Genomic DNA, 25,000 nt, shown 5'->3' with positions numbered 1-25,000 from the left:
GCTTTTCCAGATTTGGAGAAGCGCCCTCATCTGGTAAAGTTGGGTGAGGTGGGGGAAGTGGACCAGGGCTTCCAACGATCTGCCAAGGAAAAAGAGCTGGTGTCTCCATTGCTTACCCTCTGCGACCTGTGTTCCAGTGTTTGTGTGAACGGGGCCTGGAGCTGCACACAGGAGACCTGCCCCAGTGCCGTGATTTGTCCCGGAGAGCTGACCTATGCCGCCGAGGCCTGCCTCCTCACCTGTGAGAATCTCCAGAGTAACCTCAGCTGCGACGGCACCTCCGACGGCTGCGTGTGCCCTCCCGGCACCGTTTTCCTGGTGAGCACTGGGCAGTCCAAAATACACCCTTCCTACCGTTCGGGAATGTCGCCTTGTCCACCTCTCCGGCTTTGGGAGAGGTATATAGATCCCCTGGGTGGGATCTCCCCCCCATCCTGCCTTGGTCCGTTACAGGTTGCGTGAGGGGGGGGGAGGTGCGTCCGCCGAGCTTGCGGGTTGGTTTCCGAACATTTCCTTACCGGGCTAGGTAACATCTTCAGCGAAGTTCAGGGGACGTCCATGTCGGTGTTCTTCTGTTTATAAGGGCTTCAGGGGTGTGTGTGTGGAGTGAGGGTCTTGGGATGGGTCGCGTCATGCCTCCGTCGGAGCCTGAATCTGCCGAGGAAAATGAGCTGGAACGGGAGCCTATGGAGGCTGAGGGCGAGGTGTCTGTGGCTTCCGACGACTGTGGGGAAGAGCAGGCCGAGGCAGGCCAGGGCCCTTCAGGATTGGGACAGGATGAACAGGGAGGACAGGCAATAAGGGCCACCCCCACCTCATCCTAGAGCACGGAGAGTGGAGAGAACAACGCAGGCAGGCTCAACTACTCGGGAGGAGAGCGCCCCGCCCCTCTCCACAAGGCACTCCTGGAGACTGAGACTTAAGGGGACGCTGTGGTCAAGCGGAAAGTCCGCCGGGCTGGGAGGCTGAGTCAGACTGAGAGGAAGCACAGCTGGAAGACCCCAGAGAGGCACGGAAACCCAGAAAGGTCACACGAGTAAATCAGAGGGAGGCAACGGGGCGACGCCAGGGGAGAAGGAGAAAGCAGTGAGAAGCCACGCCTTGGGGGGGGCGGGCCTGCATAACAAAAAGGGAAGGTGTGGGCAGGGCCGGTTGCTGGAGGCCGCCGTTTGCAAAGAACGTCTGTGTTGAGAGACGACGGTCTGTTTATGTTAACGGTGAGCGTTTTCCTGTTTCGGCTCGTGCTCCGTTTTGTTTTGTGGACGAGGTCTGTACCTCAAATTTAAAAAACGGTTTATTTTTCCAGTCTACTGTTGAAAGCGGGTGGTGGTTGCCTTTCGAAGTAACAAGGATGTACGTAGGCTGGGACAGAACACCCTTGTTGCATCTTTGTGTTCATCCTGGCCCAGCGTGGTTTGCAGTCTTGCTGCAGGAACCTCTTCTTCCCCTCACCTAGCTGGCAGGGAGATAAGGGCAGCTCCCCCACCTAACACCTTCTCTCCTCTTGCAGAATGAGCACTGTGTGTCCCCAGAGGAATGTCCTTGTCACCACAACGGCCGCCTCTATCTGCCCAACGAGACCATCCCCAGGGACTGCAACACCTGGTGAGGACACGTCTGCTCGGGCCCGCGGGGGAGACTGGGAGGGGTGCCGTTCCCCAAAGCGGGGGGTGCCAGGGGCTCACAGTCCTCTCTCTCTTTCTCTCTCGCTCTCTCCCTCCTTCCTTCCCCAGCACTTGCAGAAAGCAGCGCTGGGAATGCAGCCACCACCATTGCGCCGCCACCTGCGTGGCCACCGGAGACCCCCACTACATCACCTTTGACGGGCGGGCGTACACCTTCCTGGGGGACTGCGAGTACGTCCTGGTCCGCGAGAACGGCGGCGCCTTCACCGTCACGGCCGAGAACGTGCCCTGCGGCACCAGCGGGACCACCTGCACCAAGTCTGTGGCGGTGCTGATGGGCAGCATGACGGTTCACCTGCTCCGAGGTAAGACCGCCGGGGCTGCCGCACACCCCCCCCCCCGCGGCTTGGCCACATCTTTTCCTGATCCTCCCTCTCTTCCCTTCTGCTAGGAAAGGACGTGACGGTGAACGGCGTCTCGGTGCGGACCCCCAAGACCTACAGTGGGAATGGGCTGACCTTGGAGAGAGCTGGACTCTTCCTGGTACTCCTCTCTGAGACGGGGCTGACGGTGTTCTGGGATGGAGGTGAGGCCGGTGTTCTGTCCCAGCCTACGTACGTCCTTGTTACTTCGCAAGGCAACCCCTAATTTAGCCGTAGACTGGGTAAATGAACCCCTTTTATTGAAGTTACAGACCTTGTCCACAAACAGAACGGAGCAGGAGCCAAAACAGGAAATAACTCCCTGGTAACATAAACAGACCATCGTCTCTTGACAGCAGACGTTCTTTGCAAAGGGTGGCCTCCAGCAGCCCGCCCTGCCCACCCGTTCCCTTTTTGTTGCTCAGCCCCCAAGGCGTGGCTTCTCACTGCTTCCTCCTTCTGCCCTGGCGTCGCCCCGTTGCCTCCCTCTGATTTACTTGTGTGACCTGTCTGCCTTTCCGTGCGTCTCCGAGGTCTTCCAGCTGTGCTGCCTCCGAGTCTGACTCCGCCTCCCAGCCCAGCTGGCTTTCAGCTTGACCACGAGCAGAGGGGCCAGGTTCTTCCTCCCCTTTGTAAGTCTGGCAACTCATCGGAGCCTTCCTCCGACTCTGATGGCTCCCCACGCTCTTTGTCCTCCTCCTCCTCTTCCTCTGATTCCCCGGACTCAGATGCCGGGATCACAGGCTAGCACGGAATCACAACAGCTGGCTACGAGGGTCCTCCCTTCCCGCGTGCTAGTTTTAACCCAATCGGAGCCTTTTAAATCCTCTCTTGTGTGTGTGTGTGTGTGTGTGTGTGTGTGTGTGTGTGTGGGTGTGGGTGTGGGCTCCCCAATTCCTGAGGAACATCTCAAGGTTGCCCACCTTGGCCCTCCTTAAACATGCCACCCCTGCTAGTTGGGTTTGCACAGAAGATCCAGATTGGTTGCAGCGCGCACGAGGCCCACCAGGACTGAACGAAGTATCAGCTTGCTCGGCGTCATGGGCTTGACGTCGGCCACTGGATCAGTTGACCGGTTGCCTGTGCTGTGTCCAGAAGCAGACACAACCTTCACATGCCCCCCGGAGGTCCCCACAGACCCTCTTGTCAACCTCCAGCTCGAATATCCAAATAAAGTCGAGAGGTACTTTCGTTGCTGAAAAACATACCTGTTTATTGAAAATGGGGCGTGCTATAGAGGCGAAGGAAAACTCACTCGAAAATCCCAAGGCCTCTAACTCAAGGGAGGGGTCCCCAACCTGTGGGCCGTAGCCCACTACTGGGCCACGGTCTGTTGGCCCCTGGGCCACATAAGTGGCTGGCCAGAGGACGCATGTGTGCACGCGCACTGATCCCCCCACACACACTTGCGCTAGTGTTGCCCTGAGTGTCACATGGGCTCTAGCATCACCGTGAGCATCGCATGGACAGTAGCGTCTCTGCGAGTGTGTTCTGTCCCACCCTACGTGAGTCCTTGTTATGCTTTCGTCGAACAAGCAGAGCCCCCCCCAGCCTTTTGGGCCCCAGGGACCGATTCCGCGGAGAGAGGTTTTTCCGCGCAACCGGAGGGTGCGCGGTTTTGTGTGCTGCCTGCATCCCGCGGATGGGGCTTTGCTTGTTTGTGTGGACCGGTTGCTGGCATGCCGCGGCCCGGTACCAGTCCACGGCCCGGGAGTTGGGGACCCTTGTTCTAGTCCAACCGTCTGCTCAAGCAGACGACTCTAAAGCAGAGGCCCCCCAGCCTTTTGGGCACCAGGGACCGATTCCGCAGAGAGGTTTTTCCGTGGACTGGAGGGTGCGCAGTTTTGTGTGCTGCCTGTATCCCACGGATGGGGCTTTGCTACGTGAGTCCTTGTTATGCTCTCTTCGAACAAGCAGGCAAGAACCGCAAGGAAAACTAACCCCTTTTATTATTCACAGACCTGAGTCAGTGTCCAAGGCCAACAAACACAATTCACAGAAACTCGGATCCTCAACAAGAATGGTTGCCTTCGGCAACCAGCACCTCCCACACTTTCCCTTTTATAATTCAGCCAAGGCGTGGCTTCCTAACGCCTTCTCCTTTGCCTTTGGAGCCGCCCCATTGCATTCCTCTGTCCTGCTCTTTTTCCATCCCGGTGCTTTTGTGCATCCTGGATATCTCCCAGCTTGTGCTTCGTTGCACAGCCGTGTCTCAGCCTGAGCACGAGTAGAGGGGCCAGGCTTTTCGTCAGACTGTAAGTCTTCGGAGCTCCTCAGAGCCTTCCTCTGACTCTGATGTCACTCCAGGCCCCTCTTCCTCCTCCTCATCTGATTCCTCAGACTCGGCTTCCGGATCCCACTGGCTGGCGAGGAATCACCACAGAGTGCTGCGCTGGCACTCACGTTGCAAGCATCGTGCAGACGCCAGCATCGCACGGTGAATGTCGCCGCAAGTGTTGCATGGATGCTAGCATTGCCGTGAGCATCGCGCCGTTTGCCAGCATTGCGGCGAATGTCATCGCAAGTGTTTGCGCGGATGCTAGCGTCGCCCTGAGCGTTGCGCCGTTTGCCAGCATTACCGCAAGCCTCGCATGGGCTCTAGTGTTGCGACGAGCATCACATGGATGCTCACAGCCCTGTGGGCAGCTCACGCACACTCGCAGCCCTGTTCGCGTATGCACACGCACGTGTAAAGGCGCCTCCAAGCCACCAGCCCAGAAAGGTCGGGAACATCTGCTCCAACTCCAGCATATAACAATGACATTCCCAGTCCAAATTCCCCACCACCACCACCCACCAGATGTCCTCATAGCTCATGTGAACAAATTCATTTTGTTTCGAGAACCGTCTGTTATCTTCTTCACACCAGCTGGAACGTCCTTGAAAGGTATCCAGACAGCCTTCCCTTGGCAAACTTCCAAAGAACTGGAAAGGTTTCGTTTCTCCAACTAGCTCAGTTGAAAGCGTTCCCCCCTCCCCCTCCCCCCTTTACTCTAGTGGCAAGATGAAAACAAAGAGGCACATAGTTGCCAAATTTTCACTCTTGACACACCAATCTTGCCATCGTGTGGTGAGAAGCTCCCCTTTCATGCTGTGAAGGTTTCGATGGACCTCGCTCAGGGCTGACGTGATACTTCCTGGATGGAAAAAAAAATGAAGCTGCTGTAGATTGTCTCGGGATCCTCAGCCCAGATCAGGATCCAGCTCCTCACTTGCTGGGCCTCAGCCCCTCATCCTGTCGCTGCCTCCTCAGGCACTCGTGTCTACATCAAACTGGATGCCAAATACCAAGGCCGAGTGGCAGGACTCTGCGGGAACTTTGACGGCGATGCGGAGAATGACTTCTCCAGCCAACAAGGCATCGTGGAGCCCACAGCTGACCTTTTCGGCAACTCCTGGCGCATCAGCCTCCTGTGTCCTGAAGTCAACGCTGAGGACTTTGAGCATCCCTGCACGGTACGACCTGTGATTGCACCAATGGCAGGAGAGGGGGGGGAGGAAAAAGTCACTCCCTGGTAGGACTGGATGGACGGGCGCATTCCAGGTATCTGGACGGTCCCTCGGTGGTTGCAAAATCAGGAAACGGGATACGGGCTGTTCCCGCAACTCCGTATCTCTTGCCCCCAGGTGAATTCTCACCGTGCGACGTGGGCTCGGAAGCGTTGTGGGATCCTCCTTCAGGATCTCTTCGCCCGCTGCCGTGAGGAGCTGCCCTGCCAACAGTTCTATGAGTGGTGTGTTTTCGATGCCTGCGGGTAAGTGAGGGTCAGCTGGAGAGGGCAGGGGGAGCAGGTTGGGACCGTGGGTACAGCTCTCCTACCAGAAACAGCTGATAGGAAGGAGAGAAAAAAAGGTGGATCACCCAAATGGATGTTTCTACACCAGGGATGTTTGTGGGCCCCGTCATGCAAGCACCGTCGCAGGCGTTTGCAGCCTCATTCGTGTGAGGAACAGGTGTTTGTGAGCGCGCATGCGCACGCATGTACTTACCCCTCCCACAAAAACATTCATTCTTTCCGCCCTCCCCTCCCCCCCCGCTCCAAGCCACCAACTGTAACGCTCTCTACATGGGGCTGCCCTTGAAGACCACTCGGAGGCTTCAACTGGTGCAGAATGCGGCCGCGCGAGTTGTAATGGGGGTCTCCCGATACTCCCATGTAACACCTCTACTCCGCGAGCTGCATTGGCTTCCGGTTGCCCTCCGGGTGAAATTCAAGGTGCTGGTTATCACCTATAAAGCCCTACATGGCCTGGGTCCGGGGTATTTGAGGGAACACCTGCTGCCGGCATCAAACGCCCTTCGCCCAGTGCGCTCCCACAGGGAGGGTCTGCTCAGGGTCCCGCCGGTAAGAGATTGCCGGCGGGTGACACCCAGGGATAGGGCCTTCTCAGTGGGGGCGCCTGCCCTCTGGAACCAGCTGCCGGTGGAGCTGAGGACTGCTCCCGACCTCCGATCATTCCGCCGGGGCCTGAAGACCTGGCTCTTCGAGCTCTCGGGCCCAGGCTGAGGAGACATTTATTTTAATGGGGGGTTTTAATAGTACAGGGTTGATTTAATATTTTTTAAATTGGGTTTTAACTTTTGTATGGTCGATTTTTAACTCCCTGTAAACCGCCCTGAGTCCTCAGGGAAAGGGCGGTATATAAATGCAATAAATAATAATAATAAAATAATAACTCCAAAAGGTTGGGGAACTCCGAATTAGCTGTGACAAAATGTTCTACGTTTAGGCAAGAAAAACCAAGTGTACGGGTATGGTATAGGTGGTACCTTGCTCAATAGTAGCAACTGTGAGAGGGATCTCAGAGTCCCAGTGGACCGTCACTTAAACTATGAGCCAGCTGTGTGCTGCAGCTGCCAAAAAAAGCCAACACCGTGCTAAGGCTGCATTAACAGAGGGAGAGAATCAAGATCACGTGACGGGTTAATACCGCTTTACAAGGCCTTGGTCAGGCCACACTTGGAATGCTGCATCCAGTTTTGGTCACCACGGTGTACAAAAGATGTCGAGACTCTGGAAAGAGTGCAGAGAAGAGCAACAAAGATGATCGGGGGGACTGGAGGCTAAAACATATAAGGAACGGTTGCTGGAATTGGGTAGGTCTAGTTTAATGAAGAGAAGGACTAGGGGGGACATGATAGCAGTCTTCCAGTATCTCAGGGGCTGCCCCAAAGAAGAGGGAGTCAAGCTATTCTCCAAAGCGCCCAAAGGTAGGACAAGAAGCAACGGGTGGAAATTAATCAAGGAGAGAAGCAACCTGGAACTAAGCAGAAACTTCCTGACAGTTAGAACAATTAACCAGTGGAACCACCTGCCTCCAGACGTGGTGAATGCTCCAACACTGGAAGTTTTTAAGAAGATACCGGACAGACATTTGTCTGAAATGCTATAGGGTTTCCTGCCCGAGCGGGGGGGGGGTTGGACTAGATGACCTCCAAGGTCCCTTCCAACTTTATTATTATTGTTGCTGTTATTGTTATTGTTGTTGTCATGTTGCCCGGTGTGCACCACGAGGACGCCAGTCTACATTGCACCTGTTTTTAATTTTATTCGTAACTGCAGTCCTCCCTCGAACGGCCTGTTTCTAAAGCAACTCACCGCTCTGGTGTTTTTATCCTTTGAGGCACGTTTCGTGGGTCGCTTTGGTGACTTGTGCGCAGCAAGCGGCGCCTCGCTGCGCCGTGTAAAATAAACCAGCGGGTCCTCGCAGGGCTGGGTGACGGGGCCGGGTGCCCTCCCCGCTGATCTCCTCTCTGCCTCCCTCTTCGCTCAGGTGTGACTCCGGAGGGGACTGTGAGTGCCTCTGCACGGCCATTGCCACCTACGCCGAGGAGTGCATTCAGCGAGGAGTGCCCATACGCTGGAGGAGCCAGGAACTCTGCCGTAAGCTTTGGAGGAGGCGGGGAAGAAAAGACCCACTCTGGGATGGGGGTCTAGGGGTGGGGGGCGGATTTTCCCAGAAGCCCCCTCAGCTCAGAGGATCACCCTGACTGAGCAAAAGAGCCCAGCAAGCAACAGAGTCCCTGCTGCCCGCATCTGCCTGGGGGGGTGGTCTAGAACGGTGATGGCGAACCTTTTAGAGTGCCCAAACCGCCACCCAAAACCCACTTTATTTATCACCGGGTGCCGGGTGGGGCGTGGCAGATTGGGTGGGTGTGGCCACGTTGGGCGTGGCCACCTCAATGTTGCTCGTGGGGAGGGACGCCTGCGGGGGTGGGTGGGTAGGGTTGGGGGAGATCCAGGGGGTCTCTGGCACGTGGGGCGGCAGGCAGGAGGCCCGTCCTGCGGGGTGAGGCAAGGCAAGGGCCGGGGCAGCTGTTGTCTGACACCGTCGGCCCCCGCACACAGAGGCCGGTGAGTGCCCGGGGGCCGACGGTGTCCGTCGGCCGCCGCAGCCTGCTGGCCCCTTGACCGGCGCACTCTGGGGCTCCGCAGCCCACCGCCAGCAGTTCAAAGAAGCCGCCTCCGAGGTGGAGGGCCGGCCGACAGCTGAGGAGGCGATGCAGTGGGTCGTGCCCGGGAAAAAGGAGAGCATGCGAGGCCAGGGTCGGGATGGGGGGGGGAGGGAAACCAGCCATGCCGGGGTGCATCCGGCCACATGGGACCTCGGCGAGTTAGCAGGCGGCTGGTTGAAGAGGGACAGCGGCCATCTCCAGGGCATGGCGCGCGGGCCCACAGAGAGGGCTCTTGAGTGCCACCTCTGGCATACGTGCCATAGGTTCGCCACCACCGATCTAAGCTTTGCTGTCTCTCGGTCCTCTGGAATGCTGCTCTTCCCTCCCTCCTGGGAATCCAGGCTACGTTCCACCACATCTGGTGTTTCCCCCTGGGTAAGAAAAAGGCCAGGGGAACAATCGGCCAAGTTTGAAGGGGGTGCCCTCTGGCCCGGGGCTTCGTCCCACCTACCCACCCTCTCCTCCATTTGTTCTCAGCCCTACAGTGCGATCACGGGATGGAGTACGACCCCTGTGGCCCGGCTTGTCCGCCAACCTGCCAGAACTTCGGCCTGGAGCCTGCCGAACACTGCCCCATGGAGACAGCTGCCTGCGTGGAGGGCTGCTTCTGCCTGGAAGGCAAAGTCCTGCATGGTGAGATCGGAGAATGGGCAGCAACATTGGGGTGAATGGGAGGGCAGAGCCTGCAGCCCAAGACCTCCAGGGTGGTGGGTCCTGAAAAACCTTCCGGAGCCACGGAAGGCAGGCAAGACAGTCCCTGACCGAGGAGTCCTCTTCGGGAGGGTCGGTGCGCACCGCTCCATTTCCCCCCCTAGCTCCCTTCTTGGTCTCCCCCCTGCCAGGTGGACGCTGCATCGACCCGTCGGAATGCCCTTGCTTCTGGGAGGGTACCTTGTTCCCGCTAGGGGCGCTGCTGACCCAGGAGTGCCGGAATTGGTAAGGTGGTCGGGTTGTTGGCGGAAGGGCCCACTCAACCCCGGGGGAGGACACACACCCACACACCCACACACACACACCCGTTTGCATTCCATCCATCCAGATTTCAGGGGGGGCCCCATCTCCTGCCTCCGGGACCACCGGAGGAGGGGGGGTTCAAAGGGTTGGGGCCGTTGCGACCGACGCCTGGAGGAGACTCTTTTTTTTCCCTGGCCCCTTCCCGGAGAATGCGGTTGCGGCTAAGGGGTTTTCTGCCAATTGGGGAATGATTTAGGACAGTTCGGCCGGGGCCAACTTGCCACGGCCAACTCTCCACGGCCAACTCACCATGGGACAAGGCCCCCGTGGGGACGACTCAGGGCTGTATCGATCGTTTCACACGGTTACTTTTCACATCAGGGACCCCATTTTGCTTGAAATTCTTGTCGCTCTTCTCTTTCGTTCCCCTCCCTCCCTCCCTCCTTCCTCCCCATCTCCTCCCCATCTCCTTCCTCCTTTTCTTTCCTTCCTTCCTCCCTCCCTTCCTCCCCCTTTCCTGCCTATCTCCTTTTGTTTCTTCCTCCCCATTTCCTTCCTTCCTCCTTTCCTTCTCTTTTCTTTTTCCTTTCTCCCTTCCTTCTTCCCTCCCTCCTTCCCTCCCTCCCTCCTCCCCATCTCCTTCCTCCTTTTCTTTCCTTCCTTCCTCCCTCCCTTCCTCCCCCTTTCCTGCCTATCTCCTTCTTTTGTTTCTTCCTCCCCATTTCCTTCCTTCCTCCTTTCCTTCTCTTTTCTTTTTCCTTTCTCCCTTCCTTCTTCCCTCCCTCCTTCCCTCCCTCCTTCCTCCCCATCTCCTTCCTCCTTTCCTTCCTTCCTCCCTCCCCCTTTCCTGCCTATCTCCTTCTTTCATTTCTTCCTCCCCATCTCCTTCCTTCCCCCTTTCCTTTCCCTTTCTTTCTTTCTTTCTTTCTTTCTTTCTTTCTTTCTTTCTTTCTTTCTCCCTCCCTCCCTCCCTCCCTCCCTCCCTCCCTCCCTCTCTCCCTCCTTTCCTCCCTATATCCTTCATTTCTTCCTCGCCAACTCCTTCCTCCTTTTCTTTCTTTCTTCTTTCTTCCTTTCTTTCTTTCTTTCTTTCTTTCTTTCTTTCTTTCTTTCTTTCTTTCTTTCTTTCTTTCTTCCTTCCTTCCTTCCTTCCTTCCTTCCTTCCTTCCTTCCTTCCTTCCTGTTAGTCATATGATTACAGCCTAACTGGTTGGGTTGGCAATATATAAGCCATGATTTGTAATGTATTGTATCCCTTTAAATGTGTAATGATTGGCCAACGCTGTGTTCTTTCAACGGCCATAAGAGGGAGCTAGAGACATAGCTTCTCTCTGTGTGTGTTAGTTACTCTGTTACATTGCTTGCTGATTATTGTTGATTGTGGTTTTGCTACTGTTTGCTAAACCCGAAGAACTAGGTAAAATGAGGACCCAGATTGTTGGGGGCAATTAAGCTGACTTTGTAATAATGCCGCTTGGGGGGGGGCAAAAGCCCTAATAATAAGCAGGCATATACATAGAATGAAGGCTATTGCTAAGCACATTGGTTTGTGCTTTAAATTGTAAGCCGCCCTGAGTCTTCGGAGAAGGGCGGGATATAAATGGGATTAAAATAAAAATAAAAATAAAAATAAAGAACTGTGTTTTTGACTTTTGGACTGGTAAGACGACTTTATATTGGATAACTCTTGAACTGTTGATATCTTCTCTGTACCCGTGTATGACCTGGACTGTTTATTCTTGACTTGTGCTACTCCTAAAAGTAAAGTTTTTTTCCTTTTTTTTACACGCCTCAGTGTATCAGTGTGGTTGCTGTGCAAAACCTGACTACTCTCAGTACCACTTCTTCTGTGCATTCTCCTTGTTGGCTCAGGAGATATTCTGCACAAACTCTGTCACTTCCTTCCTTCCTTCCTTCCTTCCTTCCTTCCTTCCTTCCTTCCTTCCTTCCTTCCTTCCTTCCTTCCTTCCTTCCTTCTTCCATTCACCCATCCTGGAAAGTGAGCGATGGTGATGCAATGGTTAGACGGCAGGATGGCAGTCTAACTCTGCCCACTGCCAGTAGTTCGATCCTGCTCAGGACTGACTCAGCCTTCCGTCTTTTCCGAGGTCGGTAAAAATGAGGACCCAGATGGTTGGGGGCAAGAGGCTGACTCTGTAAATCACTCAGAGAGGGCGGTAAAAGCACTCTGAAGCGGTATACATCTACGTGCTGTTGCTAGTGCTATTATGGAGGTGACGTTCACATTGGGGACCCTCAAGATCTTGATAGGCCCAGCTCGGGCTATTTGTGCCTTCTCCTTGACACAATGATGCTCTCTCCCCTCCCTCCAGCTCATGTGAGGCAGGCCTGTGGCAGTGTACCGCCCCTCTGGAGACTTGCGGTGCCCCCTCCCACTGTGCCGAGACGGAGTTTGCTTGCCACACCGGCGGGCGCTGCATCCCGAAGGCCTGGCTTTGTGACAACGAAGACGATTGTCGGGATGGTTCGGACGAGCTCTGCCTCTCGAGCTGCGGGCCAGACCAGTACCGGTGTGCCAGCGGGCAGTGCATCCCCTGGGGTTACCGCTGTGATGGCACCGCAGACTGCGCCGACCGCTCAGACGAAAAGGACTGCCCTTCACCCGGCTGCTCGCCGCAGGAGTTCCGGTGTGACAACGGCCGCTGCATCCCAGGCCGGGACCGCTGTGACGGGGAGCTGGATTGTGGCTTTGCTGACCCCTCGGATGAGGCAGGTGAGGTTACGCAGGGAGTCCGGAAAGGCTGCCAGGAGGAAGGGTGTTGTGATTCCTCACCAGCCAGCGGGATCCGGCAGCTGAGTCTGAGGAATCAGAGGAGGAGGAAGAGGAAGGGGGCCCGGAGTGACATCAGAGTCAGAGGAAGGCTCTGAGGAGCTCCGAGACTCACAGTCTGACGAGGAATTCGGCCCCTCGTGCTCAGGCTGAGACACGGCTGTGCTGGGAGTCCAAGTTGGACAGCGACGAAGCACAAGCTGGGAGATATCCAGGATGCATGAAAGCACCGGCAAGAGAAGCGAGTAGAACAGAGGAAGGCAATGGGGCGGCTCCAAAGGCCGAAGGCATTAGGAAGCTACGCCTTGGCTGAATTATAAAAGGGAAGGTGTGGGAGGTCCTGGTTGCCGAAGGCCACCGTTTGTGACGAGGATCGAGTGTCTGTGGAGTTTGTTTGTTTGCCTTGTACATTGACTCAGGTCTGTGAATAATAAAAGGGGTTTTTCTTGTGGTTCCTGCCTGCTTGTTCGAAGAGACCATAACAAGGACTCATGTAGGCTGGGACAGAACAAACGGGGCCAGAGCAAGTAGGGAACGAGGGTGTCAGTCGGTGTCTCCTCTCTACACAAAGTATCCCTGGGCCCTTGAGGAAAGGCTCCAGAGCGTCCGTGCCCGTATCGTTGGTGCTCCTGGATTCGGAGGTAGTACAGGTCATCCTCGAATTACAACAGTTTGGCTTAGTGACCACTCAAAGTTCCAACAGGCACCGACGAAAGTGAGCGGGGGGCCATTTTTCAGACTTACGACCTTGGCGGCAATCCCCGTGATGGCGCAAGTGGCGCAAGCAAAGTCAACGGGGAAGCCGGATTCGTTTGACAATGGCGTGGCTATCCCAAAGATGCTTTTTTTTTTCCACGAGGCAACCCGACTTCCTTCGTTTCTCCTTTGAAGACATTTCGCGAGTCGAGCATGGGCAGCTCTGTTGGGGACCCCTGTTCTATGTAATCCGAATGAATTTTTTTAAAAAAATGCAGGGAGCCGGCTCTATTTTGCTACCCACCCACCCCCCACACAAAAAACCCCAACTCTTCTCCTTTTGCCCTTCTTCCAGACTGCGGACCAGCCTGTGGGTTGAATGAGTTCCGTTGTGCGGCCGGGCGCTGCTTGCCGTACCTGCACCGCTGCGACGGGCACAACGACTGCGGCGATTTCAGCGATGAGCGTGGCTGCATCTGCCATCCCGGGGAGTTGCAGTGCCCAGGTGGCCGGTGCCTTCCCAAAGCTCTGATTTGCGATGGCCGGCAGGACTGCCCCTCGGGCATGGATGAGACGTTCTGCCCAGGTGGGTCCATGCTTGCGGTCACATGTGTGCTTAATTTATTAACTAAGGAGCCATGTGTGGTGTAGTGCTTAAGGTTACTGCCTAGACACCAGAAGGCTGCGAGTTCTAGTCCTGCCTTAAGCACGAAAAAACCGGTTAGGTGACTTTGAGCCAATCCAAGGAGACGGTGATTTGTACTCCCACCTTAGGCAGGAAAGCCGGGTGGGTGACTTTGGGCCAATCACCAGGAGACGGGGAGTTCTAGTCCTGCCTTAGGCATGAAAGCCAGCTGGGTGACTTTGGGCCAATCACCAGGAGATGGTGAGTTCTAGTCCCGCCTTAGGTGTGAAAGCCAGCTGGGTGACTTTGGGCCAATAACCAGGAGACGGGGAGTTCTAGTCCTGCCTTAGGCATGAAAGCCAGCTGGGTGACTTTGGGCCAATCACCAGGAGATGGTGAGTTCTAGTCCCGCCTTAGGCGTGAAAGCCAGCTGGGTGACTTTGGGCCAATCACTAGGAGACAGGGAGTTCTAGTCCCGCCTTAGGCATGAAAGCCAGCTGGGTGACTTTGGGCCAATCACTAGGAGACAGGGAGTTCTAGCCCTGTCTTAGGCACGAGATGTGGCCAGGTGACTTTGGGCCAATCCTCAGGAGGCAGAGTAGGTGCCGAAGGTGCTGTCTGGAAACCAGGAGACCGTGAGTTCTAGTCCTGCCAGGCCTAAAAGAGAGTTGAGAGACTTTGAGCCAATCACCAGGAGAGCGCGAGTTCTAGTCCCGCTTTAGGCACGAGAGCCAGCTGGGTGACTTTGAGCAAAATCACCAGGAGGCGGAGTGGACATTGATCTGAGAGAAAGAGAGAGCCAGGATCCACCAGGTCAACAAGACGAGATGACAGATCTCGTTTGATTCTTTGTCCATCAGTAAGTCACATCAAGATTTAAATAAGTCTAGATAAGTCATCCCGAAATGTCTAGAGCCTTTTTTCTATCGCTTTACTAAAGGTGGGTGTTGGGGTCGTCTTCTCTTACTCAACTATTTTTAGAATAGAATAGAATAGAATAGAATAGAATAGAATAGAATAGAATAGAATAGAATAGAATAGAATAGAGCTGGAAGGGACCTTGGAGGTCTTCTAGTCCAACCCCCCCGCTCCAGCAGGAGAACCTATACCATCTCAGAACAAGTAACCTCCTAGCCCAGACATGTCAAACCTGCGATGTTGCGTGACGTCGCGCGACCTAGCGGGACCATTTTGCCATTGCCGGCAATAGGGTGGGCGCGGCTTCTGCATGACGCATCCGGCCCCGCGGGCCGGCAGTTTGACACCGCTGGTCTTAGCCTCTTCTTAAAAAAGCTCCAGTGACGGCGCGCCCATGATTTCTGGTGGCAAGCTGTTCCGCCGGTGGATTGTCGTCCCTGCCAGCAAGTTTCTCCTTAATTCCAGGCTGCTTCTCTCTCGGATCAACTTCCAACCGTCGTTTCTCATCCTGCCCTCTGGTGCTTTGGGGAATAACGTGACCCCACCCTCTCTCTCTTCTTTGGGGCAGCCCCTCAAATACGGGAATACTTTAATTTCAGCAAGTGTCTAGAGCAGAGAGATGTTCTTCTAAAGGTCACTCCAGGTTTTTAGCTCTTCTCGCTGCATGTCCGATCTCCATACAGGTCCAGTGATGTGCGCTCCGGGGCAGGTGCTTTGTCCAAATGCCACTTGTGTGAGCCGTACGCAGGTGTGTGACGGCATGCGCGACTGTGAAGATGGTGCCGACGAGGACCCTGCTCGGTGTCCGGGGATACAGACCACACCTCTTGTGCCCACCGCTAAACCAGCTTTTCCTGGAACCCCTCATCCCGTCATCAACAGGACTCTGGGTAAGCAGCCTCAAGAGATCTGAAGATCCTCCATCTGGTCTTCGGAACGAGGCGCCGTCAGCCTTGAAGCCGTCGATCAACTTACCCGACACAGGTAGTCCTAATCGTACGACCACAGTTGAGCTAAGACGGAGAGTTGTTAAGTGAGTTTCGCCCCATTTTTACGACTTTTCTCGCCCCCGTGGTTAAGTGAATCACGGCATGTCACAAGTGAACTGGTGAACCCAACAAAAGGATTCCTCGACCGCCGTTGTTAAGTCAGCTACACGGCGGTCAAGTGAATCCGGCATTCTGCTCTTCCCTCCTGTGCAGGACCGCCCTGTGGGCGATACGAGTTCCACTGCCACAGCGGGGAGTGCCAGCCGCGGGGCTGGGTGTGTGACAACGAAGCGGATTGCCTGGACGGCAGCGATGAGTTACACTGCAACCGCACGTGCGAACTGGACCAGTTCCCCTGTGCCCGCGGGGCCGAGTGCATCCACTACCAGCAGCTCTGCGACGGCATCCCGCACTGCCAGGACCAGTCCGATGAGAGCATTGACACCTGCGGTGAGTGGGTTCTACTCCTGGTTGCACCCATGACCGGCGTTTCTCCATTTCTCTAGAGCAGGGGTGTCAAACTGCCAGTCCACGGGCCGGACAGTCACCAGGAAACCGTGCCCACCCCATTGCTGGCAATGGGGGAAAAGCTCCGATACGTCGCGCGATGTTGTGCAACGTGCGACATCACGCGATGTCGCGAGTTTGACACGTCTGCTCTAGAGTCATTTTCTCAGTCTCGTGCCCAAGCCAAAATGTCAAGACACGATAAACGTGGACGTGAAAAATTCCCAATTATGACCAGATGCTGCATTTGCAGAATGGGACAACTCTCCCTGGCTGAGTCTCTGTAGCCGATGTGCCCCGGACGATTGTCCGCGGACGATTCGCCGCGGGACAATTCCATGTGGCATAACTCAAAAGAAGGGCCAGTGAATTTACAGCTCACCCCAGCCTTGAGGACTACTAACTGGAGAAGATTCAAGCCTACAGCAAGACAGTGCCTGCTGCAACTCGCTTGTCCCTCTCTTGAGTTATCCGCCATGGAATTGTCCCACAGCGAGTTGTCCTCGTGGCAAGTGGGCCGCAGCGAGTTATCCTGCGGCGAGTCGGCTGGGACGACTCGTCTGGGGTGAGTTGTTCTAGACCCGCTGAGTTGGGTTGTGCAAGATGGGAAAAACTCTACGATGATGATGGTGGTGAGGGTGATGACTCTTCTTTCTCTCGGAGGCAGGCTCTACGCAGATCCCCCCTTGCCCCGGGTTCTTCATCTGCAATGACCGGATGTGCATCAACGTATCCCGTGTGTGCGACGGCTCGCCCGACTGCTCCCAGGGAGAAGATGAGCTTGCCTGCGGTAAGGAACCTGGATTTGACATTTTGACAGTGGGCGCACACACACACACACACACACACACACACACACAGAGACACACACAGAGAGACACACAGACACAGACACAGACACACACCCCATGGTCACGTGATTGCATGCCAAGCATTGGCAACTGGTCTGCCTTTGTGCCTGTTTGCAGCCTCCTGCAATCACCCGATATTACGCGCGACCGTAGCGTACCGTTGCGCAGCCGTACGCAATCGCGCAACACGAAAGGACGTCCAAAATAGCTGAGGCCTTCTCCTCTCCTCGCGCAGCAGGCCTATAAGTAATCATAAGCTTTCCCGTCGGTATGTGATCAAAATGCTGTGTTACGTCAAAAGGCGCTCCTGATGTGGAAATTTATTTACCCATCAATCCAACCGACGCGGCATGTGTTCACTGTATTAAACAAAATGCAGTCAAGAGGTAAGCCCAAAGGTAAAACAATCTTCCAAGCTGTCTGTTAAATGTCTTTTATTGCATTTAACGTGCAAGCAAATGGATGCCTTTTGTGCTGGCTCGCTCACACACACACACACACACACACACACACACACGTAATTGTGATTTAGTGAGTTTTTAAGATTCCCCAGCAATTCCCTTCACCAACAATTCAGAAGTGTACCAATTAAGTCCAGCCACAAGTAGCCAAGGTTACTCCACAGAGCCTTTTGGTCCAGAGGTCTGCAACCGGTGGCCCGCAGCCCACTACTGGGCCACAGCCTATTGGCCACTGGGCCACGTGACCGGCTGGCTGGTTCGCAAGGCCCCATGGTGTGCGAGCCCTCGCAGCCCCACTAGCGTGAGGGCTTCTGGTCCCACTTCTGCAAGCAGCGGGTGTTCGTGCACATGCCCGCATGCACACACGCGCATTTGCCCCTCTTGCAAACCCATCCCTTCTTCCCCCCCTCCCCTAGCTCCGGGCTGCCAACCCCGAAAGGTCGGGGAACTCTGTACTAGTCCACAAAGCGCCTGAAATGTGCTCAAAGCAAATAACTCCACCGGGCGAAGCTTAAATCCGCACACCCGGAAAGTTCAGCGTCTTCAAGGCACGGTTCCAAACACGGCGTCGATCCAGAGTGGAGCAGGAAATCATGACGACCGAACACGCCGCTGGAAAGCCAATACGTTGTTCCCAGCAATGCCTCGGCTGGGATAAATAGCTAGCTTTCCCGTGCAGCCCATCAAAAAGAGGGCGAGGCTTACTCCTCTCGTGCAGTCTGGCTGACCTCTGCTGCTCCTGCCCTTTCTCTGCCCTACATATTCTCGGATCGGGTGCAAAAGGCAGTTCCTCCTCTTCCTCCTCTTCGCTGGTTGTCTGTTCCCCAGCTGAAGCCTCCTCCGAATCTCTTTCGGAACCGTCGTTCGGAGCCATCGATCCACCCGGTTCCCGACGTGCCGGGAATGGGAGGGAATCTGAGGAGTCAGCCAAGGGAGACACCCAAGGGGGGGGAGTGGATGGTGGGTGGGACGGCACTGCTGGTTCTGATGGCTGCTGATTCTAACCCCCACAGAAATCCCGGCGGCTCCCCCAGGCAGAAAGAATCAGACAGTCGGACCGTGTCCGGAATATTCCTGTGGCGACGGCGCCTGTATCGCCTTCAAACAGGTGCAGTGAGGAATCGGTGTGGGTGGGTGTCCTTCCTTCTCGTCTTCCCTGTCGCCGCGCTTATCCTTTCATTGCCCTTTCATTCCTTTATTCGCTGATTCTGACAACGTAGCCCTGGACGGATTAAAGGTAAAGGTAAAGGTTCCCCCGCACATGCGTGCTAGTCGTTTCCGACTCTAGGGGCCGGTGCTCATCTCCGTTTCAAAGCCGAAGAGCCAGCGCTTGTCCGAGGACGTCTCCGTGGTCATGTGGCCGGCATGACTAGACGCCAAAGGCGCACGGAACGCTGTTACCTTCCCACTGTAGTGGTCCCTATTTTTCTACTTGCATTTTTACATGCTTTCGAACTGCTAGGTTGGCAGAAGCTGGGACGAGTAGCCCTGGACGGATTGCAGGGATCTATAATAATAACACAACGATGAGAGTGCAGGTAGTCCTCCCATTTACAATCACTCGGTTAGCGACCGTTCGAAGCTACAGCGGGGCAGAAAAAAGTGACTTAGGGCCATTTTCCACACTTGCGTCACACAAACAAAATTCAGACTGCTTGGCGACTGACTCTCATTGATGACGGGTCGCAGCGTCCCGGGCTGACGTGATCCCCTTTTTGTGACCTTTGAACAAGCCAAGTCAACGGAGAAGCCGGATTGATCAAACAACTGCACGGCTCGTTTAACAACCACAGCAAGCAAGGTCGTAAAACAGGGCAAAACTCACTCAACGAGGCCCCGCTGAGCAACGGACATTTGGGGGCCTGTCGTGGCCGTAGGCCGAGGATTAACCGTACGAGAATATTAACAGTAGAGAAAAACGTGACGTACAAGTAGTCCTCGATTTACAACTGTAAATGGAGCCTACCCACTAAGGTCACAAGTTGCAACCTCACAAAGCTGGGCACCCACGCGAGCAACTCGATTTCCAGGCCTATTTTGCGGCAGTTGTTAAGTCAACGTCGTGCTTGGTTATGGAGTATCCTGGCTAAAATCGGAAGTAAACATTATTATTATTATTATTATTATTATTATTATTATTATTATTATTATTATTATTATTATTATTATTATTATTATTATTATTATTTGGCAAAAGACATCGTAACGTGTGCGAAAGGTGACTGCAGGATGTCGCCAGTGGCCTTAATGTGGGCCAGTTGCTTAGCACCCAACGTACAAGGGAGGCAGCTGTCAGAACTTTGGAGCTAAGTAGCTTTGGGGGAATTATTATTATTATTATTATTATTATTATTATTATTATTATTATTATTATTATTATTATTATTATTATTATTATTATTATTATTATTATTATTATTTTTATTATTATTATTAAAATTTCTATATCGCCCTTCTCCCAAAGGACTCAGGGCGGTGTACAGGGCTCGTAATGCCGAACTGTCGCTAAACAACCGATTGTAAATCAAGGACTAATAGTAAGAGGCCCTCAGTCTGCCCTGGGGCCTCGCCCTGCCTCAATTCCTCTGTCTTTCCATCCGCTCTCTGGGTTCGGTCGCTCCTGAGTAACATAGCAATAAATAAATAAATATGAAAGCGCGTCCTACTTCACAAAGTGCGGGAACGAACCCGTGGAACGACTCGGCCCACTGGGCCGGGGTGGGAGACTTCATCTGCCGATCCTCTTGGGCAGGAGAACGCGAGACAGATACTCCTTGTGGGTGCTCACTCCCGTTTGTCTGAAACGGTATCCGGCTTCCCGCTTCAGCAGAGGGAGTGGGCTAGATCAGGGGTCCCCCAACTCCTGGGCCGTGTGTCAAGAACGGAACGTTGGAAGCTACGTGCCTCTTCGGTTTGACTTTGAGTGTGTGTGTGTGTGTGTGTGTGTGTTGCTTTAGAAGTGTTTAGATCAGAGACCGAGTGCCCAAACTGCAACACAAAACCCACTTATGTATCGGCGGGTGCCGGGTGGGCATGGCCCATTGTGCAGGTGTGGCCCATTGGGTGGGCGTGGCTGCAGTGGTAACGGCAGACTGGGTGGGGCTAAAAAGTGCAATCAATCAATTCCAACTTTGCGAGATCGTTTTTTTCCCCCGCGAGAAGTTGAAATTGATTGAAATCGATATATATATATATATTTGCACACGGCGGCGAAGGCCTAAAGTGAAAAGATTTTACAAAACCCAGCTGAAGGCCTTGGACTGGGGCCACCGCGCGCGTGCCCACAGAGGTGGCTCCCTACATGCCACCTGTGGCACGTGTGCCATCGGTTCGCCACCACAGGTTTAGATGGAGAAATGAAACCTTTACGGTTCTGCTGAAAAGAGCCTGAACCGTTTCCAAGGACACCGCAGCAGGTGTGGAGGAGAAGCGGACGGTTCCCATAACAAAGTAAAATTGTCTACGGGGACTACATGAGAGACTACGTGTTTGATTCTATGAACTGGTGTCTTGGAACCCCGGAGTCAATTTGGCTTCGACGGGACCACCCCGTGTATTCGAGAAACGAGATTTTCGGAACGGAATGAACCTGGCGATTTGTTTGGATCCTTGGGGATTTGTTTGGATCCAGACTGCAGCATGTTTCAGCACGTGGTTATGGTGCGAATGTAACTCCACTTGTGTATGTGATAGGCGGGCAAGTGGATGCATGCAGCTCCATTTGTATCAGCGGTGGATGTGCTTGCACAAATGGGGCTGTGCACGTGCACTTAGCCTGCCTGCTGTGCGTGCAAGCAGAGCTGCACCCGCATGCTCTCACCCGCTGTTCGGGCAGAACCATCCTCTCTCCCACCCCGCCAATTGGGAAAGCTGGAAAGGTTGGAGTCTGGTGGACTAGATGACCTCCGGGGTTCCTTTCAGCTCTGTGATTCTGTTATTCCTAATTGATTTGAGATTGTCCTAGGGGGGCAGAAAGGGGACGACAGCTGACTCTAGAGGGACACCCATTCTTCCTGTTTTCAAAGCCCTCTCATGTCACGCCTGGTTGCGCGTCCTTGCAGGTGTGCAACGGTCTGGCCAATTGTGCGGATGGCACGGAGGCTTCTGGTTGGCTGCCCTCTGATGAGCGGGACTGCGGCCTCTGGACCCCTTGGGCACCCTGGAGCATCTGCAGCCGCTCGTGCGGGACGGGCCTCCAGATCCGCCGGAGGAGCTGCACGCGGCGAGCGGACGACGTCCTCCGTCACTGCCTCGGAGAGGAAACCCAGGCCCAGCAGTGTTTCCTAGTGGCTTGTCCCGGTAAGAAAGGGGGGCGGGCTTTGGGACCCTCACCTCCTTTTAGCATCTTGGACTCCATTCACCCGGTTCGACCTAATTTGGTCCTGACCTGGGTTGGTTCGCAGCCGTGCAGTTTCCTCTGTAGCTCCTGATGTGTTGGACCAAGGAGATGCTCCATTTGCAGGAACCGTCCCTCCTACGTGGCCCCTTAATTTCTCTCTCTTCCCCGAAATAGTGGACGGCCAGTGGCGTGAGTGGGCCACGTGGTCCAACTGCACCGAGGATTGCCGCGGGGTGGTGGTGCGTCACCGGGAATGCCTCCCCTCTCAAAACGGAGGCCGTCATTGTACCGAAGGGCTGGACGGATCTGCTGCTTCGATAGAGATCCGTAAGTCAGTTGGGGATGATGGGCGAAAGGAAGAGCTGGCCAGTCCCCCCCCCCACTGAACAAGCAACGGAAGGCCGGACGGGATAATCGCGACATGTAGCCCTCACCTTGCAATCGTTCGTTTCGTGACCGTTCGAAGTTACAACGGCACCGTTGCACCGTTCGTCACACGCAGCATCCCCGTTTGTCACGCGATCAACACTCGGACACGGGGAAACTGACTCGTATTTGTGACAGTCGCGGTGTCCTTTGGTCACGTGGTCCTCTTTTTGCAACTTTCTGACAAGCAAAGTCAGTGGGGAAGCCCGATTTACTTCACAACTGCGCAACTAACCCAGGGGTGTCAAACTCAATTTCATTGAGGGCCACAGCAGCATTATAGTTGCCCTCAAGTGCCCAGCCCAGACCTTGAGCTTCCAGGGGCCAGGAACTCCGCAGCCCAGCTTTGCTTCTCTGACTGGTTCCCGGCCGCGCTTACCTTGTGGCTACTGCTACTGTGCTGCCTTGGCCAGATTGCTCATGGTGGGTGCAGGAGGAGAGCGTGTGTGTGTGTGTGTGTGTGTGTGTGTGTGTGTGTGTGAGGCTCATCGGTGCTTCTCCGACATGGCTGCTCCACCCACCGGGCTGCGATGGCGGCTTCCCCTCTGGGCTTGCGGATTTCCCGGGCTGTGTTGTGATTCCTCGCCAGCCGGTGGGATCCAGCAGCTGAGTCTGAGGAATCAGAGGAGGAGGAGGAGGAGGAGGAGGAGGAGGAGGAGGAGGAGGAGAGGAGGAAGAGGGGCCTGGAGTGACATTAGAGTCAGAGGAAGGCTTTGAGGAGTTCCCAAGACTTACAATCTGACGAGGAGCCCGGTCCCTCTTCTCGCGCTCAGGCTGAGACACAGCTGAGTTGGACAGCGACGAACCACAGCCGGGAGATATCCAGGAGGCACGAAAGCGCCAGCAAGAAAAAGAGAACAGGAGAGGGGAATGCAGTGGGGCGGCTCCAAAGGCAGAGGAGAAGGCGTTAGGAAGCCAGGCCTGGGCTGAATCACATAAGGGAAGGTGTGAGAGGCGCTGGTTGCCGAAGGCAACCGCTCGTGTCGAGGATCCGAGTTTCTGTGGATTGGGTCGGTTGGCCTTGGACACTGCCTCGGGTCTGTGAAGAATAAAAAGGGGTCGCTTTTTCTTGCGGTTGCTGCCCGCTTGTTGGAAGAAGGGTTTCTCCGTGTGAGCACGACAAGGACTCACGGAGGCTGGGACAGAACAGGCTGGAGGAGCGGGGCGGGGCGGTGGGGTTCGTGCTGGATGGAGCTGCTGCTGCTGCTGACAGTACCGCCACTATGGGGAAAGAAAAGGGGAAGTGGGTGGTGGGGCAGGGGTGGCCTGGCTGCAGGGTGCCGAGATGCGCAAGTGCGGTACGGGTGGGGTGGGGCTGACCGCTGTTTATTGGTTACCCCGGGCTGACATCCAGTTGGCCGTCACTGCCGGACAATGAGCAGCCAAGGGACCAACGAGCTGTAGCTGCTCACAGGTGCTGCCAGCCCCCCCCCCGTGTGCTCACCAGCTCCTGTGCCTGTGCCCAGGGGGGCGCACCCAGCCAGGCTGAGGCAGGCCAGAGCCACGGTGGCGGGGCCCGGCTCCTCACCGACTCCAGGGTGGCCCCGCGGGCCAGACCTAACACACATCCTGGGCCAGATCTGGCCCGCGGGCCTTGAGTTTGACACCTCTGGACTACCCTGAGAACTGCGGCAGTTCCTTCACAACGGCGCCAAGTTGCCGTCCGGTGAGGCGGAGCGCGCTTAACCAATTTGGTCGTTTGAAGTCGAGGACTACCGGCACCGGGCATTCATTTTTGGCCCTGCAGAATGACAGGACGCTCCTCCGTGTGTGTGTGTGTGTGTGTGTGTGTGTGTGTGTGTGTGTGTGTGTGTGCGAGGCCGGGCTCCCTGATCGGTCGGAACGAATCGGCACAAAAACACCGGTCGGAAAGTAGAACAGAGCTTTTCAGCTGCTTCTCTCCGCAGAGTTGTGTCAACGGGAGGACTGTCTCAATGCCTCCACTTGCCCGGGGGAGTTGGTGAGCCAGAAGTGCGCCCCTTGTCCCACCTCCTGCGCCGAGCTCTCCAGCCGTACAAGATGCCGGAAGGACAGGCCTTGCCGACCAGGTAGGTGGGGGGCGGCTGAATCTCTGGGGGGCGGGTGTCGCTCGATATAAGCTTCGGTGTCCATCCGCTGGACTCAGGCGCCCAGAGACTCGGTCTGGGTAGATCTCCCGCCCATTTGTCCTGCTGGAGGAAGGGGGTTGGACTGGAAGACCTCGGAGGTCCCTCCCGACGGTGTTATTTTGTTATTCTGCTATTCTGTTACTCTGTGATTCTGTGATTCTGTTATTTTATTATTCTGTTATTGCATTCCTCTATTCTTTTATTCTGCTATTCTGTTATTCTGTTATTCTGCTATTCTATTATTCTGCTATTCTGTTATTCTGCTGTTCTATTATTCTGTTAATCTGCTATTCTGTTGTTCTGCTATTCTGTCATTGCACTATTGTTATTCTGCTATTCTGTTATTTTATTATTCTGCTATTTTGTTATTCTGCTATTCTGTTATTCTGTTATTCTATTATTCTGCTATTCTATTTTTCTGCTATTCTGTTATTCTATTATTCTGTTAATCTGCTATTCTGTTATTCTCCTATTCTCTCATTCTCCTATCGTGTTAATCTTCTATTCTGTTATTGTGCTATTCTGTTATTCTATCATACTGCAGCTATTCTGTCATTTTGTAATTCTGCTATTCTGTCATTCTGTGATTCTGTTATTTTATTATTCTATTATTCTATTGTTCTATTTTGTTATTCTGCTATTCTGTTATTCTATTATTCTGCTATTCTGCTATTCTGTTATTCTGCTAATCTGCTATTCTGTTATTCAGCTATTGTTATTCTGCTATTCTGTTATTCTGCTATTCTGTCATTGCACTATTGTTATTCTGCTATTCTGTTATTTTATTATTCTGCTATTTTGTTATTCTGCTATTCTGTTATTCTGCTATTC

General features: G+C 54.6%; 1 protein-coding gene across 1 annotated transcript in view; it reads left to right on the top strand.

Annotated features, from left to right (window-relative positions):
- Positions 1–25,000, top strand: part of LOC308679056 (SCO-spondin-like) — a gene marked incomplete at its 5' end in the record, with an annotated part of 188,318 nt that overhangs the window by 41,408 nt on the left and 121,910 nt on the right. The window contains 18 exons of the mRNA XM_081346291.1: positions 138–318; positions 1,511–1,605; positions 1,734–1,990; positions 2,077–2,211; positions 5,301–5,503; positions 5,675–5,802; positions 7,823–7,932; positions 8,982–9,137; positions 9,347–9,440; positions 11,792–12,192; positions 13,301–13,531; positions 15,172–15,378; positions 15,691–15,927; positions 16,652–16,774; positions 18,310–18,404; positions 21,358–21,595; positions 21,810–21,962; positions 23,969–24,109. Coding sequence (XP_081202417.1) covers positions 138–318; positions 1,511–1,605; positions 1,734–1,990; positions 2,077–2,211; positions 5,301–5,503; positions 5,675–5,802; positions 7,823–7,932; positions 8,982–9,137; positions 9,347–9,440; positions 11,792–12,192; positions 13,301–13,531; positions 15,172–15,378; positions 15,691–15,927; positions 16,652–16,774; positions 18,310–18,404; positions 21,358–21,595; positions 21,810–21,962; positions 23,969–24,109 — 3,185 coding nt within the window. The remainder of the gene's footprint in view (positions 1–137; positions 319–1,510; positions 1,606–1,733; positions 1,991–2,076; positions 2,212–5,300; positions 5,504–5,674; positions 5,803–7,822; positions 7,933–8,981; positions 9,138–9,346; positions 9,441–11,791; positions 12,193–13,300; positions 13,532–15,171; positions 15,379–15,690; positions 15,928–16,651; positions 16,775–18,309; positions 18,405–21,357; positions 21,596–21,809; positions 21,963–23,968; positions 24,110–25,000) is intronic.

This window comes from Vipera berus (genome assembly GCF_964194415.1).
Source record: "Vipera berus genome assembly, chromosome: Z".
In the NCBI taxonomy this organism is placed as follows: domain Eukaryota; kingdom Metazoa; phylum Chordata; class Lepidosauria; order Squamata; family Viperidae; genus Vipera; species Vipera berus.
Note: the sequence above shows the minus strand (reverse complement) of the source record. Positions and strands in the feature narration are given on the sequence as shown.